The sequence below is a fragment of the Zeugodacus cucurbitae genome, chromosome 4, assembly GCF_028554725.1.
Source record: "Zeugodacus cucurbitae isolate PBARC_wt_2022May chromosome 4, idZeuCucr1.2, whole genome shotgun sequence".
In the NCBI taxonomy this organism is placed as follows: domain Eukaryota; kingdom Metazoa; phylum Arthropoda; class Insecta; order Diptera; family Tephritidae; genus Zeugodacus; species Zeugodacus cucurbitae.
In genome coordinates, this window is record NC_071669.1 from 50,400,174 (window position 1) to 50,420,116 (window position 19,943).

Below are 19,943 nucleotides of genomic sequence, written 5' to 3' on the forward strand. Positions count from 1 at the left end.
TTGGGGTGCTGAATGAAAGCATTGAAAGCATCGTAGAATTGCTTACTCCGATCGCACTGCGGCAGCAGCGTCTTAGCCAAAATTGGCACGTTGGTGTTATTCTGCATTTGCCCCTAGTTGGTTTGGCTTGGTTGAGTTGGGTTGGTTTGGTTTGGATTGCAATGCGGAATTCGCTAAAATAGTCAGTGGTAGTACCGTATAGTGGCTGTCATACGCTTTAACTGAAAATGGTAGTGAATTCAGTAAAAACAAATAAAATTTATTGAAAAGTTAAATAGTTGGAAAGTGCAATGGAAGCTTTTATTCTCGCTGGCCGCGTGTTAAGGCACCCAAATGCAATATTTATCGCTTTCGTGCGGCTCGCGTACAGCGTTCGGATCATCAGATGAATCTCTGTCAGAAACAGTAGAGTTAGGCAACTGCTGAAGAATATAAATTTACTTGGTACTTACTTCTCTTCTGAAATGTCACTGTCGTCGCCATATTCTACTGGATTTTTACAAATGCAACAGGTTTTTTTGGACTCATTGAAGCAGCTCTGACAGTATACCGCCTTACAGCCGGGTGTTGAGCATTCCACTTTGTCCCTGCAATATTAAAAAATTATTTGCTCTTATCTTTATTATTATATGTATATCATAAAAGGCATAAGTTATAACAGCGACCAAAAGGCCGTAACAGTCCCAGAGAGTTATCTATTTGCGATGTAAAGCTTTAATAAACTTGATGGACCTTCTGGACTTCAAATCAAATTGTCTTAATCTTATCTAGGAAATAAGTTCAAGATCATCGACCTAAGATCATAGTCTAGTTATAACCAGCAAATAACCGTTGTATATCCTTTCAAGCGAAAGGTTAGCCGAAAAAATATCAGTTAGACTGTCCGAAAAGAGGTCTCTTTATGGCGATTACAGAGACCTCAGTCTAACTGTGTGTTTTCATTACCGCTGATTACATGGCACCTGGTACGGCCATAAAAAGATCTGCTGCGCTCGGCCTTCAGCGTTACTTATCTCCTTGTTGCAGTCAATATATATATTAGAGTGGAGCCATACTATTTTATTTTCGTTGCCAGTCTTCGAACTGCACTTTTTATTCAACCAAGAGCTCAGCACCCTCGCATAAACTCTTCGATAATCGTTGAACTTTCTCGACAAATAGTCTCTACTGTATGATTTCTATGTCCGTATGCTAATCACTGGGTAGCTGTTAGGATCGTAAAAAGATCTGTAGATTCCTCCACTTAGACTTCATCACCATTTATTTTTTGCTGATTACTCTTTGACAAAGGTCGAAATTTCTTGAGCTAAGAACTGATTAAATAGTTTTTAATTTTCTAGAATTTCTATTAAAAAAAGTCTGACTCCTGAGTTCTTAGTTCTAAACAAAAACTAGCCTATCATCAGTATCATTGCACAGTATTAAAAAATTAATCAATTCCGGAGCATGATCAAAACGATACATACTCTTTCAAGGGAAATCCACACAGGATGCAAATATTGCTCTTCCGGTGACCAAATATAAGGCGGAACAGGAAGAAACTAGAAAAATAAAAGTATTTTCTCACTGACATCAATATAGTATATACACAACTGACTTACCCCGACGTCTTCGCTCTAATCCAATCTAGAAACGTATACGGATCGGAGTTCGGCTCATTTTTGAATTTTGCACGAGCTTTACGTCTCAGCAATTTGAAGAATGTCACTACGAGAGCGACATATTATTAATTTTGATATTTCCTTACCATTCTTCTAACTCACTGCGCTTCATAAGTATCTGATTGTAAAGCCAAGCAGCGCGTTGTTTCGCCTCAACCGGATAATACAAACGCATGACCAGATGTCGCAGACGCAAGCCGTAAGGCTCCAGGAAGAGTAATATCCACGCCAGTAAACAAATACCACCGATGTCGAAATAACGCCTAAAATTCGGTATTTTTGGTCTTGGTAGACATGGCGTGGCATCAATGTTGTACTTCTGGTTGAGCGGTTCGAAAGCCTCGACGATGCCACGAAATATGTCAGCCGCGAAGTCTTCGCCTTTCACGTCGACAACAATATACGGTGGAACTACCGGGGAGTTACAAGAAATACTAATATAGAATTGAGCTCTACTTTACCAACTCACTTTCCACATTTGCCTCTTGGCTGCCATAAAATCGAATCATGGCTAATACCCAGTAGAGACTGTAATCAGCAAAACAGATGCAGAAGATTTGTATGGTGGATATAAAGAGAAATAGCATTGAGCGCATCAGTCCGAATATCTCACGGCGCGTCAAACGGCAACTTGTTATCTGCGTGGATGGAATATTTAGTAGCTGGTAGCATAGTTACCTCAAATACTGACCCAGATATATTTGTGTTTTTCGGTTTTCTTCAATGGCAAAGCGCGTTCCTGATCCGTCAGCTTACGCTGCTCATCAATCTCTATGAAATCCTTAGTCAAATACTTATTGTCATAACCAGGTTGTCGCAGATATTTCATTTTAAAGTACAGAGCTCTGCAAGAGAAGTGGTAACACCAGATATATAATGGAACCGACTTCATATATAATACAGTTCCCACTTGAGTATCACCAGAACGCATAGAAATCCGCCAATGACATCCAGAAAACCGAAAATGAGAAAAAAGTTGGCCATATGCCAATGTATCTCAGCCATAATCTCTTTGCCGACATCACTGAGATTTCTCGAGGCCACCGTTGTGAAGCTGAAGTCGTGATCAAAGGTCACGGTCACATCAAACATATTCTTAATCTCATCCGTGAACTGGCGCAACTCTGGAATAGAAGTGAGATCCTTTGTAGTTGGAGTTTAACTAGTTGTCGCTGCCACTTACTGTCCATAATGGTTGCTAGTACAGTATCGTCAAAGAAGACCACCATCACACAGAGTACATCGACCACTTTGACGGTGTAACACAGCATAGTGAATATGTGTGTAGCTTGGCATAGAGCTTGGAAGAAACCCAGTTTTTCACTATGGAAGTGGGAGAAAATCTCGTTAAAAATCTATGAATAAACGTATTACTTCAAAATCTCAGATAAAGGTCCTCAGATAGAGGTGGTACGGATTATTTTCCTCGATACGGAGTTCAGATCGGCTGTCTGTAGAATTTTTTGATTGATATCATAACACTCGGTCTGATCTAAGGAAACTCGAAACAAGTTTATAGTATGTAAAAAGTTGAGACGAAATCTCGAGAACGAGATACTCAGCTAATCGAATATCGTTGGTCTTTTGGTCGAACTTTAAAGAATCTCTGTTCTGGTCAATGGTTCCGTATAAATCATGCTACTTCAAGGTTAACTTTGCAGAGTCTTTAGAATATCATAATTTTCAAAAGGACAACGAACCGAGGCATTAGTTACAGTGCGGTCTACTTTATCCTATAGGACTCGGATTTACATACCAAGAATGGAGTCCTCGGTAGCTATAGTCTAATTTTTTAAAGGACCGTTCCAAAAAGTACAATCTCTTAACACTATACTTCTAATATCGTAATAACGGAGAATTACCGACAATCCGCCATCGCATCATCGGCAATTTTCATGCAACGATCGAAGGGCGTACCGAACTCCTTGTTGCAAAATTTCACAATACTGTTTAGCCACTCGAACATCAACTTAATGCCGCTTACTGCAAACAAAACATAATATTTATTAGAGATCTGGATGCCCTCCTCCATCTCCACTCATACTCACAGACCACCAACACGAGTTCCTTTATACGATACAATACTAATTCGACTTTCTTCATAACCTTCTTTACATTGTCCATAGCTGTTTTGACAGCCTTCTTAATAGCCACCAGCGGTTGACGCATCACCTCCAACATCTCCTCGAGCGCCTGCTTGAGCTGTGTTTGGCCACACGAGAGGCTGGTAGTGAGCGCATCCACATTACGCAGTATGTTCCAGGTCGGTCCCGTAGCGGCCAACACAAAGGCAAATGCAATCAAAAGCGAACGCCCTTTCGTGCTGCACATGATGGGTATGCACAGTGTCACAGTACAACTACAAGGAGGTTGTACTGAGAGCTTCACTTTGTTTCTAATAGCAGTGAGACTTACCGCACCGAACGACTGTAGCAAAGTAAAAGGAACACCAAAATGGCCACATTCCATTTCAACCATTTGCCTTTCGGCGGCTGGAAGATCCCGGTTTTGTGATATTCCCATGCCAAAACCAGACCCACTCCAGTGAGATACCCAAAAATTAGTAGTGTCACGACAGTTTTGTTGAAAAATTTTCCATATTTATTATCCTCGAGCTTAGGAGTTGTTTGTGTTGTTGGTTTTGTTGATTTCGTTGATTTTGTTGATTTCGTCGTTGAGGTTGTTGATCCTACTGTTGAGGAGTCGGTATCATTTATCGTAATCGTTGTAGCTGATGTTGTTGATGCTGGTATCGCCGATGTTGAAGTATCGTCGACGTGACGGGGCCTTTTAACCATTTTCAACTTCACGGTTTTCTATTTATCACGAATACAATTGTTTCTTTTCAATTATTGAAACTTTCAATATTTTTTTCGAATAAATGACAAAATGTCGTTTCAAAATTTTAGTGATTTTCATGAAGATTGTAGCAAAGTGTATTCAACAAAGTGAACTAAGTATTTGACATACCCGGTTTTGACAATAAAATAGTAAACAATACATGTATTTGTTTACATTAACCCGTCTTTTTTAACTGTAACAATATAATATATATTGATAAAATTGTTTGCAATTTGTCAGTTGGAGCACAAAACTTTAGTAAATTGCTTCCATGAGTTGTTTTGCACAAGCAGAAAGTATTCGGCATTTTCTTTTATTCATTTAAATTTTTTTTTTTTGGTTTGAAATTTGTTTACTTTTGAATTTCAAAATTTGAATTTTTGAATAAATGTATGGGTTAAATCAATGGCAACAAACATGTCACATTCGGGTAAAAAATTGTGATATGTCATATACCTGGTTCACTTTGTTGAATACACTTTGGATTGTAGTATATAACTGATGAATTGAAAGGTCTCAAGGGAGTGTTTCGAAGACATGCAAAATTACCCAAACTTTTTAAATACTTTCAATAATTTTTACGCTCTTGTGGAACTTTTAAGATATTCTCCGTAACTATTGTAATCTATTGGATCTTCTGCTTGTAACGAATGTATTGATTTCAGTCAAAAGAGCTACATTTTCCTTTGTTTTGAAACCCTTTTCCGTTGATACTGTTTTTTTAGGGCCTGAATTCCTTATTTTGATGCCTTATCTCATATACTAACTGTTTCCCTGATTGCATTTAATGTCAAAATATAAGAGAACAGGTTTTCATTTCATTAATGTTAGGGTAAATATTCAAGGCCAAAGGACAAAATAATCCACAGATCATATCTGAGACTATTCAAAACTTCAACTCCCCTAGGTCTTAAACGTTTTCAATTTGTTTCTGTTGCACTAACAACCGATTTTCTGTTTCTGCTTCTGATAAGGACATAATTCTGTTTCTGTTTAGAACACTGATGTTTAAATATATTTTCAGTTGAAGTTAGGTGAGTTCAGAGAATGTATAAAATATAAAAATATAAAGCAGATTATGTTTTTTAATTCTAAAAATCCTAATTTTTGTTTAAATATTTACAAAATTATTTTCGTGACATTAAATTTTAAAATATGTAGTAATAACTGTAGCAGAAACAATGATGGTGTGTGTATGCAATAGTCTGGGACACACTAGTTCGGACACCAATCATTCACAATAGTCGATTGGCGACCGTGAAATTTGCTAAGTAGCGTGTCTATATAGGATTGTTGTTTGCTCATGATCGGTAGATGTCGCTAGGTCTGTTGTGTGCATTTGGAGAGTTTGGAAGAAAGAACATTAACATTCTCCGATTAGCTTCCGATATTTTTCAATATTAAACTATAACAACAAATTGCCCGATTATTTGAAGGTTTTTCACAAATATATGTTGTCGAGTAAATGCAATCATAACAAATACAAAAATCTATATTATTTATTTATTTACAGACTCATGAAAATTGCCCACTCCATCCTGCTAATAACATTAACTCTTATAATCTTTCGGAAAAACACTTGGGATTAAATCAGAAAAAATTATTTACATACATATATATTTTAAATGAATGTATTGAAGAATGTACATCGAAAAATAAATTTTCGTCTGAACTAAATTATTTTAAATTTTTCAATAATAAAATTAAAAAAAAGTATTTTTGGCAGCACTTAAAACAATTATATCAGTAAAAAAACATAAAAATTTCAAATTAACATATTTTTATAATTTTATTTTTCATTTTTAAATGTGTTTTTTTATGTTTCTAAAAATTATTGTATTCAATTTCTGTTGGTATTTATAGTACTATATTTTTTAAAGAGTGTGCCGTATAATTATTTTATGTCATGCGATATTTTTTATGTATATGTAAAAAATATTTTGTGTTATTGTTTTACTGTTGTTGTTGCAGCATAAAATATTTTAACATATGTAGTTTAAATAGAAAGGTGCTTTTTTGACAATTCTCATCCATATAAAAATCCAATTCGTACCAATTTCCTAGAGTCAAATATTGTTAGAACGAAGTAAAATTGTTTTCGTTGAGTTCAATTTAAATCAAAAGTTGTATTTCCATTGTTATAACACAAAAAAAGAATTCTGAGATTGAAAAACGTCAAAAGCATTAATTATGAAGTCGGTTATGTAGTATTGGTTTAAACGATTTTTCATTCAACATATAGTGGAACTTCCATAACTCGAACTACTATAACTCGAAGATCTCCATAACTCGAACTTTTGAATTGGCAATAGAAGTCAAATTTCATTCAAATTTCCTTCCATAAATCGAACTTTCCGACCAGTGCATAATACAAAATGTAAAATTTTACTATCAAGGAAGCGAACACAAAATATGATATTACACTTATAGATTTCATAAATCATGTAACAAAAGCTTGGGATATAGACGTCAAGAGCCAAATAATAGTAAAGTGCAACAAACAAAATTACAGAATACATGTTTTAATGTATTTTATTAAAGTTTTTTGCGAAGTAAATAACTAAAACTGTGAGCAAATCTATATTTTATAGCTTTTTGAAAAATTTATGTTTTAATGAAAATTCTATAATTCAATGTCTCTCTAACTCGAAGTGTTTTTGTGGATTATGGTGATTCGAGTTATAGAAGTTCCACTGTATTTTCAAAAAAATTTCTAGAGAGTCAACGAATTTGCAAAATACGAAAGTTAACATTGAAAATGTCGCTATTAAATCAGTGAGAATATGATATATAGATATGACTTCTATGGAATAGAATGGAAGTATAATCTTCGGTAGCTTCACCAATTTTTTCTAGTATATTAATCCTATTTCACAGCAAAATGTATACATTTTAAACTTCTTTAATAGTACTTAGGATCGTATCATCCAATTTTCTGAAACTGAAAGTGAGTATGGGCTTCTTTCTGGGTGTGACCACATCTGACTTACTTCATATTTTGAAACAAACTTTCTTTCATAACGTGAATTGTCATAGATCGAAATTTGTTTGCGATTTCGTTTCTTTGTCTATACAGTCCAGTCTAAATTAATCTGAAATTTTACAACTTATGCTGGAAGTAAGGACAATGGAATCGAATTTCACTATTTCAAGCTTTAGTAAACATATATTTGAATACATATACATACATATGTAGGCGGCTACTGGTCCAATCTTCGGAATAACTTTTTTCAATAGGGTCCTGTGGACAACAGTGATTCTCGGAAATCGTGCTAACTGAGAAAAATATAAAAAGAGATCTTAATCTGAAAAAAAAAAAATTTCATACAGTGGCAATTCGCTCAAAGGATTAGGCTCCACTACTCTACTAATTAAAAACCGCTCAAGAGAAGTGGTACAGTATACTCTCGAAAAGTAAATCGATTGGTATTTTGGGTAATTTACTTTTTCGAATAATTTACTTTTCCAAATATAAACATAAATTACCTGTTTTTATAATATTAAATGCATTTTTAAACTTAAAAAATTCATTCATTTATTTGCTTCAATAAAACATATGGATTTACATGAAAAACATATTTACATTTATATACATACATACATATGTATTTACTAGGAAGAGAAAAAATCTTGAATATTCTTTTGTTTTTTTTTTTTTCTTTTGCAATATATTTTCTGACCATTTTTGTACGACAATTCAAAAAGTCTGACATCTGATTTGCATCGTTTTCATTTTTAAACCAGTGGATCAAGTAGAAGAGTTTATTTACTAAAAAGACGCGATAAACAAGAGAGTAAGTGTTTTTGCAACATCGTAAAAAACGCTGCTTGCTTCGTTTTGAATTTTTTAACACACTCTCTGAAAAGTAAATTTAAAAATTTTAAAAATTTACTTTTTCGAGGTGCATGTGTAATCTTAAAGGTGATTAACTTTTCCGCGATTAATTACTTTCTGAGAATTTACTTTTCGAGAGTATACTGTACTTGTAAAACTGAATACTTATGTAGAGCGGGGAAGTTGTTCGAATGCTTTGCACTCATACATTGTTTTTTATTGAAAATACACAAAAATTTTGTTTGGATTAAAATTCACCTGTAATTTAACGAAAAAGAGAGAAGAGTTGAAAAGAGTTTGAGTACCACTTAATAATATCTCTAAAACTATATTAGTATTCCACAAGTTTTTGATCTCGGAAATTAGTACATAATTTTGTCTATTACACTTCCATGTGCATACATACATACATATGTATGTGAGTACATGTGTCTACATTTACATAATTTCTCTGTGCGAAACCAAGAAAACTAAACTCATTTAGTGAATTTCCCTGCGACTGCCACATGCCCATCCAGCCACTTAATTAAAAGAACCGAAAAATAAACAGCAATACATACAAACATACAATCATACATATGTATATACATACAAACAAATGTAAATACGTGTCGAACGCAATTATTCCTCATAAATATATTTATTTATGTCCTAATCACACGTGCCCGCCAATTTTTTTGCAATTTTATTTGCGCACAATTTTCCATTGTTGCCTTAATAGTGTTAGGCTAGTTGTAAACGTACATATTTACATATGTGCATACATACATATGTATGTATATATTTGCAATTAGTTGTGGATGTGTATTAAATTTATATTCTATCTGCTCAATTTCCATTACACTTAACATTTTAAGTCAAGTTAAGTGCGCTAAGTGCAGTTCCCCAGTTCCTCAGTTCACTTTCAATTTGTGTTTATCTATCTGTAATTAATGTAATATAAATAATTTACTAAGCATTTTATGCATATAAATAAACACCTGTGATTATGTGCATATGCAAGCGATGGCAATTTAATAAAAATAATAATAATATTTATTATTTGTAAATATTTATGAACATTCCCAGCAAACATGGGGAGTGTTTTTCAATTTCTGCTGTTTTTAATTTAATTTAATTTTTTTATTTTTTCTTGTATTTACTTATACATGTAATACATACATACATTTAGCATTTAATTGTTTTAATAATAGCTACACGAAAGCCTTGCTGGGCTGTCGCTTTTTTTCTAATAATTTAAAAATTTAATGTATACTGTTAAGCTATGCTAAATCGAAGATTATTTTAATCCTATGTTTCTTTGTTTCCACGAGTATTTTTATGGGTTAAACATTTTCTCTTCCAACTTTTGTTATAGCCTAAAGTTTAACATTCAAATTAAAAAAATTGTAAAAAACAAGATAAATTTTAAAATTAAATTTAAATAAGTAAAGAAGGAATACTCTTTGTTCTTCTTTTCTCTTGAAATTTATTTATTTAATTTTATTAAAATTACACCCAATTCGTTCCATATACTCGGCATAAAGTCCACAGGAATCATTATATAATATATAGTATATGGAAGCTGGGATAATTCCTGGACCGATTTAATACATTCTGGCTACCGAATTAAAAAATAAAATTCTAAAATTAATCTCTTAATTTTGCTCACATATACGGTATAAAGCTCACCGGAATTTTAGTGATCTGGGTGCTAGGTGAAGTAATTACCCGATCTAACGCATTTTTAGCACAGATTCCCTCTGAATTTCTGAATCACTGATATTTTCAGTTTTTTAGCGACGAGCGCAAAGGTTCTCATGTTCGATATCTGGAGTCTTGAAAAGTTAGAGTCCGATGTAGACAGTTTTTAGATGAACGCAGTATTTGTAGAAGGTTTTATTTCATTGGTGCCGGATTATTATATTGTTTTATTGCAAGTGAACGAACAAGATAGAATCCACAGTTATGTGGATGGTTGTGAACCGATAGCGCATATTCCAGATATAATCTAAAATCAAGGTGTCAAGAACATAGTATGCACAAAATTCGGTTAAAACTTCGGAGTAGTTCCTGAGGTATGGTTTTTGACCCGTAAGTGGTCGTTGCCATGTACATTTTCCACTTTTTTATACCAATCTGATTGCAGCCGTTATTGCGTATGGCGCATTTCATTAGTGAGTTAACTCATTTTAAGTAACTTTCTACCTAACCTTTTTATGCGTGGTTATTACCTAATTTTCCCATTTTCATGGTGTGTGATGGAGTACTGTGTCCAATAGGTTTGGTTTAGATAGCTTTGGTTGTTTGCGCGATATATACAAAAGCCCTATTAGTGGGCAAGCCGCTCCCAATTGTAATTGGCGTAGGAACGGAATTGGAAATCCCAAGTGTAAGCAAGTCGCTCTCCAGCTGGTCTTTCCAATGGAGTGGAGGCCTTCCTCTGCTTCCACCGGCGCCGGTTCCGCATCGAACACTTTCAAATCTGGGGAGTTTTCATCCATTCTTTGGACAACTTGACCTAGCCAGCGTAGCCGTTGTCTTTTTATTCGCTGAACTATGTCAATGTCGTCGTATAACTCGTACAGCGGCGCATCAATGCATCTGCGATATTCGCCCTTGCCAAGATTCAGAGGATCAAAATCTTGCGCTCCCACTTTCCAAAAAAAAAAAAAATTGCATCCAAATATGGAATATTATCCTTTGACTTTTTATGGCTTTTACACTTCATAGCTTTTTGGTTAACGTTCAACCTGAGCGCGTGGCATTGGTCCGATCTGCCATACCATAAAGTAGGTCCAACTGTCATGCGAATGTCTTTCCAAATTAATACGATATTATATATTCCAAATATATGTATATCAAATGTTCCGTGGTAACTACAGTTTCGAAACCAATCATTTGTCAAAATTCAACGTAAATCAAATTTCAATTAAAAATCAAACCAATAGGAATATCTTTTAACGGCGAATTGTCAGTAGTTAGCCAAGTTTTTGCTGAAAAACCATTTCTGAACTTAAAACACCAACAGAAGAGAACATACAGAGGAGACGGAGAAACATTTTTACAAGTCTTCCTGGTCTTTGCTATTTAGTTTTTTTCATTCTGTTTGAAAGAACTTCACTCATTATCGCGCTCTTCTTCTTTCTGCAGTAATAAGCTCCATTTACCAGCAAAGAAACAAGCTTAATCGCCTGTCTAAGTCAGAATCAAACGAATAGAAAAATTAAATTAGAAACTTCGACAATCAGTGTGCTCATGAACAACATTCCAAAGCTTCAGAATCCGATATATCGACCTATAGGACAACCAAACTACAATTCCCCGCCAAAATACAAGCCATTTCCCAAACAACTCCATTTTGTCATAAAAAATGAAAAGAAAGTTTTTTTTGTTTTGTTGTTGTAAATTTACAGTCGACTTTTTATTTTAATCCGTAATTTTAATAGTAGATTTATTTTGGGTTTCTTTTTTATTTTAAATTATTTCATATTTGTTTTTTTTTTCATCTTTCTTATTTCGTGAATTATGCTTCTCAAGAATTCTTGTGTTTTTCTTCACTTTTATTCTGAATAATTTAACTTAAAACTAATGGTTTCTTGTGTTTCATATATGTTTTTTGCTTTAACTATGTTTCTATATGTATATGTAATGTAATTATAATGTCTAATGTAATAATAATAATTTGCATAAATTTAGCTTAGTTTTAAATAATTAATTAGATTAATTAGAGCATAGGTGTAATATAAATTAATTCATTAAATTAACACATAAATTAATTAATTACAAAATACAAGTATAATTCAGCTAATAAGCATTAATTTATTATATTATATAATATTTAATTAAATAAAGAATTCTAAATTATTCGCGCGCGCTTTTAACTTTGCTTTTTAACTACAAATTAATATTATATATGCTAATGTTTGATGCAAGTCGCTGCTGCATGTATGCATCTATGCATGTATTCGTGTATGTTTGTATGTATGTGTGTGTGTTTTCAGTATTCATTGTTGATTAATGCATTTTTTGTTGTTGAATTTTGTAGTTTTATTTCAAAAGTGTTTTTGTAATTTTTTTCATAAATTTTTAAACACAAAAATTAATTTACACGGCAATTCACTAGCAAACAAAAATTAATTTCTTCTTTTTTTACATTTTTCAGTTTGCATACATATGCACATTGTTGTTGTTGCTGTTCTTTTTTGCTTTCATGAACTTTATTCGCCACCTGCTGCTTTTGCTAAGCAAAGTTTTGGCGCTTAAAAAGTTTTTTTTTTCAAAATGTTTTAATTCACCAAAACTTTTAGAAAATAGGAGTGTTGCTTTTGAAAAAAGCTAAATTATTATTTATATTTTTTTTTTTGTTTTTGATTTTGTAATAATATAGAGATTTTTGCTAGTTAAAACTAAGTGGTGGCGAACAAAAATGTACAGCTTACAGCGTTAACAGTAATTTAATTATAACAAATTAATTAATTTAAATATTTTCAATTACAACGCATATAACTTTTCTAATGCTCTTAGCATGTGAGTAGCTTTTATAAAGCGGCAACCAAAATGAGTACACAAATATTTAGCTAGTCAAAGTGAAAAATTAACAAACAAAAAAATAACAAAAAAAATGCAAAAAAATTCAAAAAATTACAAAAACAAAATCAAAAAAATTAACAAAAAATATACAAAAAGTACAAAAATTAACAAAAAAAAAAATTGCAAAAAGAAAACAGTAAATGCATTTACAAAAACACTACTTTTATATTTAGTTTAACATTTTTAATATTTTTTATTTTTCTTTATTAAAAAAAAAAAACATTTTTTTTTTCATTTTTTTTTTTGAAAAAATAATTTTTCTCTTTTCAAAATATTTGTTTTTGCTTTCAGCGTCGTACACATTGTGTTTCAATTCATTTAATTTCTGTTTTTTTTTTAATTATATTTAATTTCGCTAGTATTTTTTGCAGCTAAATTATTTAAAAAAATACTTTTATGAAGAAACAAAAAAATTCAAAATATAAAAATTATTAAAAATAGCAAAATGCAAAAAAATAATTTTTTTTTTATTGTTTCTAGTACTTTGCAATACAATTTTGAACTACCAAACTGCAACAAAAGCTTAGTTTAGTTTAAATTAGTTTAGTTGTTGTTAGTCTCACTGCCTGCTTGCTTGTTGCTACTGTTGTTACTACTTGGTTTTATGTAATTTTGGTTTTATTAAATAATTTTTGTTATTTTTGCATTTTTCTTTTTACCTTTGTCTACATTTAGTTATTTCAAGTCTTATGCGTTGCGTTATTAGGGCAAAAGTACTGAGTGTAAGTTAATTATAATAATTAATTAAAGAAATAATAACGCAATTATGAGGAAAAAATTAAAAAAAAAAAAATATTGAAAAGCAAAAACAAAATTTTTTCAACTTTCAAAAGTATTATTTTTCAAGAAAATTCACAAAAACAATGTAACCTGTTGCACAAAACTTAAATTTGAACACGACGGCGGCGGCGGTGTAACTGTAACACTGTATGTACGTACGACGTCATATGCGTGTGTGCGTGTAGACTGTTGCAGCGCATTTTGCATTAAAAAAACAAAAAAGAAGAAAAAACAATTTATATTTGTTTACAGTTTACAGCTTACAGCTATGAACACACTACTACATTTGCAACGCTTTAAAATTCCCGCTAATCGCATAAAAATAGTTTTTTTTTTTAATTTTAATTATTTTTTTTCTCACTTATTTTTTTATTTATTCATTAATTTTTTTTTTTTTAACTTTACTTAGTTAATTAGTATGTAATTTAGCTAAATGTTGAATATGCACCGAACAGCTCAAAGCCCACACGCACACGCAGGCGTCGTACACGCAGTTGTTGTTGTTGTTACAATTTGTTTTTGTTTGATGTTAAGTGTTTGTGTGTTTGTATGTAATATGTTTTACGTTTGTTTATGCTACACATTTTACATATTTGCAACTCTTCAACGCATGCGCAGCATACTGCACTGCGTTACATTGTGGCTTGCCATACTTATGAAAAAAACAAAACTATCGTAATTTACAATTCATTTAATACAATGCATATTGCTGTTGTTGGTGTTGTTGTTGCAAAAAGCGCGAGTTGCAGTTTAAACTGCACACAAGACTGCACTATCACTAGCTTTCAGCTTGTTCTACAAACAGTGTTATACATTTGTTGTTGCTGTTATTTCACTTGTTGTTGTTGTTTTGCATGTGTACAATATGAATTTGTTGTAATCATAGTTGTTGCATAATTAGCATAAAAAACTCATTAACTAACTGTTTTATGTATGTAAGCCTGATATAACTGTTGTGTTTGGCTGCCTGTACGCATGTTGGTAAGTATATCTGTCTGTATGTATGCGCATATAAATAATTACATTGTATATATATATATGGTATATATTAAGCTGAAATTCATTTTACACACACGCCTGTTACAACGCCTGCATGTAGGCAACATATTTCTCGCTCGCTTTCTTTCATCTTTTATGTATACATATGTATGTATATATATATATAGCGTATATATAATGTATATAGTATAATTTTTGTAATCATTTCTCTCTTACTATTACATATATATATCTACATATATGTATACGAATTTAATAGTAATTTTTAGTATGTAACTTTCTGCCTTGCTTTATATGTACATAGTGTCATACATAGCTGTATGTATGTATGCATTTATATTTTCTTCTACATAGTTACTGCTATTTTTTAATAGGTTTTTTCTCTCATTTTTGCTATATGCACACACGCACACATGTATATATGTACTTATATATATATATACAATATGCACGCTGCTGCTGCTGCTGCTGCTTGGTGTTTGTTTTTTGCCTGCTCTGCTCTGCTCTGCACTGTGTATAATTCATTTAATTGTGACTAACTACAAAATATTCACATTTGTTTACAAATTACGTTTTACATTAATTTTAATTATACTGTTACACGTTTATATATATATATGTATATATGCAAGTTTATATGTATGTGTGCATGTGTGTAATCTGGCATTAATCGTGTTTGTTGTTGTTGTAAAGTTAGCAATATGCATAAATATTGTAATATTTACAACACTGCTGCCGCTTCATCTACTTTACAACTCCCTTTCCAACAACACACACACATTTCTACTCATTTATGCCACACCTACTACACACATTGTCATATACAATCTGCTTGCCTTGCCTGTTTTGCACAAGTGTCAAATTCAATTCATTTAACTCATTTGCAAGCATATAAACAACAATTGTTGTTTTTTTTTTGTATTCACACAGATTTACTAACACACACTACACTTTCGGACCACTTAAACGCTAAATATTGTTTACTAAATTTTTGCTATGTCCGCACACACATCAACAATTCATCATTGCTGCTCCACGCCTTTCTTCTTCTTGCTAAACTATTTTACTTTTGCTTAGTGCTGCATTTAATTGTTAATTATTTGAAATTAATTTAATTTTTGTTTTCTTTTCTCTTTTGTTTGCTATTCGCTACACTTCACTGCTATATTATTTTTAGTTTAATTAATTAATAGTAATCATTATTATTATGTATGTAATAATTAATTTATGTATTTGCTGATTTGAACTAAATTTGTTCTAAACATTTTTTATATTTGTATGTATGTATGTATGTATGTATGTGTGTATATATTATTATTTAAATTTTAATATTATTTTAAATGTGTTTTGCTGCGCGCGCTGTTGTTGTTGCTCCACTTCACTTTTAGTATTTTTGTTTTCGCATTTGCTTTTATGAGCTGCACTGCTGTGGTGGTGCCACCGCTGCTGCACTTACATGCTTCCTTGGAACACCTAGGTTTTTGTATTTTCTTTTTTGTTTGTTTTAGCTGCAATTCTGCACGCACTTGTATGTTGCTGCTGCTGTGTTGTTGTTGTTGTTGTTGTTCTTTTGCGTGTTTTGTAGAATTCTAGTTGCATTCTTTAGTAGATATATAATATCTGTTTGACGCCGCTGCTGCTGCTGCTGCTGCTGTCGTTTCATTCAATTCGACGCCGTTTTCGTCGCACGGCCGGTGGCAGCAGCGATGGCTGCGGTCAGCATATTGCCGCTGCTGCTGCTACCGCTGGAGTGACTGCCGCCATGGCTGAAGAACGTTGGTGAGTTTGTTCGATGTGACGATTTCGGTGAGGTGCCCGTCGTCGTCGTCGTCGTTGTTGTGGACATATCCGCGCCGGTATCGCTGTCGGGGTAGGTGAGTTTGTGCATGCGTTCGATAGAGTCGACCCATTCGAGTGAGTAACCATCGGGATCGTCCAAATAGTACGTTCGGTTGGGCTGAAAGGAAGCAAACAAAAAAAAAATTAGGTTAGTTATGATATTTTATTGTAAAACCTTAAAATGTATAAGGCATAACTCAAAAGTGGAAACAAGTGATGGGGAAGGAAAGTGTAAAGAAAAAAACACACGAAAAAAATTTTAATTTTTCAAAAAAGAAAAAATATCCAAAAATTAATACAAAAAATAAAAACTGAAAATTAATTAGTAGTACAATTAATTGTGCATACAAATATCCTAAAAAAACATTAAAATATCAAAAAAAAAAATTTAAAACATCCTAAAAAATTTAAAATATCCCAAAAATGTTAAAATATCCGAAAAATTTAAAATATCACAAAAAATGAAAATATCAAAAAAAAATTCCCAAAAAAATTCAAATATCCCAAAAAATTTAAAATATTCCAAAAAATATAAAAAATAACCCACAAAAATATTGATATCCCCAAAAAATTAAAATATCCCAAAAACTTTAAAATATCCAAAAAAAATTTCAAATATTTTAAAAATTTAAAATATCACAATGAAATTTAAATCTCCCAAAACGTTTAAATTATCCCCAAAATATTAGAATTACCCCGAAAATTTTTAAAATAACGCAAAAACTTTAAAATATTCCAAAAAATAAAAATTACCCACAAAATTTTAAATATCCCAAAATATTTAAAATATCCCATAACTTGAAAACTATAAGAATTCTTAACAACTACACGAAAAAATTGCCATGTTTATCAAAATTACACAAAAAAAGTCCACTTCCATACACGTGCCATGCAATTTCGCCCCCACCAAATCCCTCGCACTTGTAACACAGCACGCTTCATTGCATATATAGATGTGTGATGTGTGAACATTGCGAAAATAAAAACTTTTTTGCCGACACCACCCCCGCTCACATAGTGTAGCCGCCGTGGCCCGCTCGCGCATGCAAGTTGACGCACGTGTCAACGTTAGTGTATGGATTTTACGACCGGGCAATATAAGTAAGCGCATGTAGCGCTCATAAAATCCATAGTGTAATAGCAACAGCGTGCAAAACTCATTTTAGCATTGCACATGTGCATACAAACAAACAAACACAAACACACAAATGCATGTGAGCGCATATGTGGCTTGCTAAGTATAGAAGCAAACTTATTAAATTAAAACACACTTGCCACGGCAATAAATGCTGCCAGAACCAAATGTATGTATGTTGTTGATACATAAACAAATAAATTTGTGCGCTTCGAGAGACATATATACATATGTATTTATGTATAGTTATGCAAATACATATATATAAATATGAAAGTGACTAGGCGTTATATGTGTGTACACACCCCCACCAACTGCCTGTCTGCCTGTGTGTGTATTTGGTTTATTATTTCACTTGTGTTTGCTTACACGCCCACTTTTAGCGCTATTTCTGCACGGCTACATAAAAGCTGACCACATATATACATACAGACATATAAATACATATATATGTACACTCGCTAATTTGTTCGCCAGCTATAAACGAGCTGCGGCGCTGAGACTTTGGTTGCTCGGTCCGCGCATTGTTGGCGAGGATCAGCAGTTGAAATTTAATATGCTCAACGCCGCACACGCTGCTAAAAACAAATATGTGCCGACGCATCATGCCACCACCGCCACCCCCACCCAGCTTAGCTAGCTATCAAGCAACCAAAAGAACGCCCACTTGCTGCGTGCACAAGCAGCAGGCGGACAGACAGACATACCAGGCAGGCAGTGTGGCAGCTTTTCATGGCTCATCCGACAGCTATGCTGTGCAAATACATAAAGCTAGGTATTTATGTATGGTGGTTTATGTTGCTTGTTGCCCATGAAAAATGCGTCATTAGCACCTTCAGCGTGTGTGCGGCGAGAGGCGCGAGCAGCAATATTCGCGGAAATCTAAATATTTGTTTGTTTGTTTCGAATTTTCTTTTGGCAAATTTTCAAAATGTTTGCAAATTATGTATACGAAAATGAAATTTCTTTCAAAATTTGCGCGCGCATGCGAAGTACATACAAACATTTACATATATATATGTATGTATGTGTGTCTGAGTGTGTTTGGCATAAACACTGACTGCACCTTGTTTATAGAATTTCAACGGTTTTATGTGTTTACTTGCTGCATACATATATTCATTGCCATGTGTCGATATTGAAGAAAACATGAAAAAAAAACAAATTCTGATTGCATAAAAGCTAAAAACAAACAATAATTCTAAAATGCTGAAAATTGCATTTAACACTCGCTTTAGTTGCACATATGTATATTACTCCAATATGTATGTAAATCGTCAGTCACTTGTGTCGTAAACGTGACAGTGACACGCGCAACAACAAAAACAACAAAAAACACAAAACTGGCGTTTAACACGAAAAAAAGCATTTAATTAGCGGCGTCTAAGCGAAAGGTGATAGGTTTATTTATTATTTACACACAGACAAACACATACAAACATGTATTTTGAACTCCAGCTGTATTAAAGCATGTGCGCCAACTCAGTTTATACTCGATTATGCAATATGTACAATGCACTGTCGTGTAATATGAGTTGGCAAAAACAATAATAACAACAGCAAGCATTAAAATACCCAGAAAATTATTTACTACGTTATTGTTGTTGTTGTTTAGTGCAACAATTTGTTTATCAATTACAAATGAAATGCACTTCTCAGTGTTCACTGACTTGCCAGCAGTTTGTTTTTGCGGAATAACTGCATTTGTTGTTGTTTAAGGAAGCACGAGTTAGTTGTTTTTAAGCTTCTAATAGCACATACAGGGTGTTTATTCGTATAATAGTAATGGAAATGTGTTTAAAAGAAGATATTTTCTACTGCCAGGCTTTGAAGAAGACCACAATGACTTCGCAGAGTCGCATAGTTGGCATAAAGTGTAGAAAAAAAATTTAAATAATTAAAAATAATATAATTCTCTAAATATAAAAGTAATAAAAAATCTTCAGCTGCTTCTTAACGACATTTTACTTCAGAGCTTCCACAACCCAAGCTTTAAGTCATTTAAATGATACTCAAATCATATTTCGAAAGCATATTAAATTGTTTAGTGACGTCAGTGGTAATATAGAATGCGATAATGAATATAAAAGATAATAAAACGATCAAAAGCAAGTTCATAATTTCAACAAAAATTAGTTTTAAACATTTGCTGAAGAATATGAGTTAAAAAACAAATATTTTTGTGGTAATTTTAAAAATAAATTTCAGAAAAAAAATTTAATTTCCCACATTTTTCTAAAATTCCATCAACCAAATGTGCCACAATAAATTAAAATAACCG

The 19,943-nt window shown here is 32.6% G+C and overlaps 3 protein-coding genes across 8 annotated transcripts in view; 1 reads left to right on the forward strand and 2 right to left on the reverse strand.

The window, feature by feature from the left end:
* LOC105210471 (dual specificity protein phosphatase 19) overlaps positions 1-6,220 on the forward strand; it is a 117,044-nt gene extending 110,824 nt beyond the window's left edge. The window contains exon 4 of one of the 2 annotated variants that reach the window (XR_008471075.1): positions 6,016-6,189. The gene's annotated coding sequence lies outside the window, so the exon portion shown is untranslated. Of the gene's footprint in view, positions 1-6,015 lie in introns of both variants that reach the window. The other variant, XR_003752174.2, reaches the window with a different exon arrangement.
* LOC105210473 (DC-STAMP domain-containing protein 2) lies at positions 239-4,988 on the reverse strand. Its single transcript, XM_011181468.3, has 12 exons — positions 4,077-4,988; positions 3,710-4,020; positions 3,524-3,644; positions 2,845-2,984; positions 2,572-2,785; positions 2,353-2,506; positions 2,131-2,299; positions 1,764-2,072; positions 1,602-1,707; positions 1,467-1,541; positions 453-587; positions 239-393 (listed from the first exon to the last, which is right to left on the reverse strand). The coding sequence occupies exons 1-12, from the start codon at positions 4,457-4,459 to the stop codon at positions 321-323; spliced, it is 2,190 nt and encodes a 729-aa protein (XP_011179770.2). The 5' UTR covers positions 4,460-4,988; the 3' UTR covers positions 239-320.
* A 6,366-nt stretch (positions 6,221-12,586) lies between the features above and the next one.
* Positions 12,587-19,943, reverse strand: part of LOC105210465 (3-phosphoinositide-dependent protein kinase 1) — a 49,097-nt gene continuing 41,740 nt past the window's right edge. For all 5 annotated transcript variants that reach the window (XM_011181459.3, XM_011181457.3, XM_011181460.3 and 2 more), the window contains exon 6: positions 12,587-16,645. In XM_011181459.3, the coding sequence (XP_011179761.2) occupies positions 16,352-16,645 (294 nt within the window). In that variant the 3' untranslated portion in view covers positions 12,587-16,351. The remainder of the gene's footprint in view (positions 16,646-19,943) is intronic.